Source organism: Austrofundulus limnaeus, unplaced genomic scaffold (genome assembly GCF_001266775.1).
Source record: "Austrofundulus limnaeus strain Quisiro unplaced genomic scaffold, Austrofundulus_limnaeus-1.0 Scaffold2447, whole genome shotgun sequence".
In the NCBI taxonomy this organism is placed as follows: Eukaryota; Metazoa; Chordata; class Actinopteri; order Cyprinodontiformes; family Rivulidae; genus Austrofundulus; species Austrofundulus limnaeus.
The window spans coordinates 21004-22555 of record NW_013954849.1 but is presented as its reverse complement, the minus strand read 5'-3'; the positions used below and the strand labels follow the sequence as shown (position 1 = coordinate 22555).

At 43.6% G+C, this 1552-nt stretch overlaps 1 protein-coding gene across 1 annotated transcript; it reads left to right on the top strand.

Annotated features, from left to right (window-relative positions):
• Positions 1–236: 236 nt before the first annotated feature.
• On the top strand, positions 237–1504 carry echdc3 (enoyl CoA hydratase domain containing 3; the record flags this gene model as incomplete). The annotated part of the gene is given in 5 exon segments (XM_013999748.1): positions 237–358; positions 431–528; positions 632–832; positions 942–1120; positions 1275–1504. Coding segments are annotated over 5 exon segments (754 nt in total), but the record flags the coding sequence as incomplete, so codon positions are not given.
• Positions 1505–1552: the final 48 nt, after the last annotated feature.

Genomic DNA, 1552 nt, shown 5'->3' with positions numbered 1-1552 from the left:
CTTAGGAGTTTTAGTTTAAAGAAAACATTTACCCAGAGTAGTAGAAATTTATCCTGACAGGAATTTAAAAGACTCAAAGTGTCAAACTAACATCATACGTACTTCATATGAATTTGGAGTTATTTTCAGTCTATTGTTCTAATTTTAAGTGGCCTCATTTACTAAACTTAAGTTAGCTAAAGGTGTTATGTTTTTAACATGTTGTAAAAGCAGCCATCTCTCTTCTTTTATTCCAGGAGGATACTTTTGAATAACCCTAAGAAAAGGAATGCTCTGTCTCTGTCCATGCTGGAATCACTCAGAGAGAACATCCTGACTGATGCTGACAGCGAGGATCTCAGAGTTATTATCATATCTGGTCAGTTATATGATGTGCAAAAAACTAATAGTGTAAAACTTTGATCCATCTCTGTGATGTGTGCGTTTCCAGCCAAAGGTCCGGTGTTTTCGTCTGGACATGACTTGAGGGAGTTGACATCAGCTCAGGGTCGAGAGCATCATACGAAGGTGTTTGATACCTGCACAAAGGTAAGACTGGGACTTCTTCAGCAGCTTCAACACATACTAGATAATTAAAAAAAAATCTCCTTCCTTTCCTGCAGACATCTTGAATCTGGCTTTTGGGTTTCAGGTGATGACTCTGATTCAAGACATACCGGTTCCGGTGATCGCCATGGTAAACGGGATCGCCACGGCAGCCGGTTGCCAGCTTGTTGCCAGCTGTGACGTTGTCGTGGCGACAGAGACGTCCAGCTTCGGCACTCCGGGGATTAACATGGGTCTGTTCTGCTCCACGCCGGCAGTGGCTATCGGCAGAGCGGTGCCAAGAAAGGTAATTAGGTATTAAATTCCATAAATGACTAATATAAGTAAAGTTAATTGATAAAATCTGGCATTAAACGTGAGTTATTCCGGTCCCCACCTTCCTTTTTCAAATAAAGGTTGCCATGGAGATGCTGTTGACAGGAACTCCCATCTCGGCTCAGGATGCTCTGCTGCACGGGCTGATAAGTAAGGTGGTGCCGGAGCAGCGACTGGAGGAGGAGACGTTAGCCATCGCCCGGAAAGTGTGTCAAAGCAGTCGAGCTGTTGTGGCTCTGGGCAAAGCCACGTTTCAAAGGTAAGAGTTGGCTCAGCTTTTACCCTCTTACTGTTTTACTGAATTCCTAAAAACACAGTTTGTTGTTCTGACCTTTCTTCCTTAAGTGTTTAAAAAAAATAACATTTTGTTTCTTGTGTTTTGACCTGTTTTTTTTTAATTTATTGCGCCATAGACAAATGGCTCAAGGCAGAGATGCAGCGTATGCTACAGCCTCCAGGGTGATGGTGGATAATCTGGCTCTGAGAGATGGCCAGGAAGGGATCCGGGCCTTCATTGAAAAGCGCCGACCCGAGTGGAGCCACACAGCTGAAAAAGCTCATGACTGATCTATGCTTGGAGAGGCCATGATTTATTGATTGAAGATTAAAAGGGCAACTGAACCACTGTATCTAATAAACCATGGCAATGACCAGAGGATCCCCACAGAGGGGTAGTTCAGTAGACTTATAC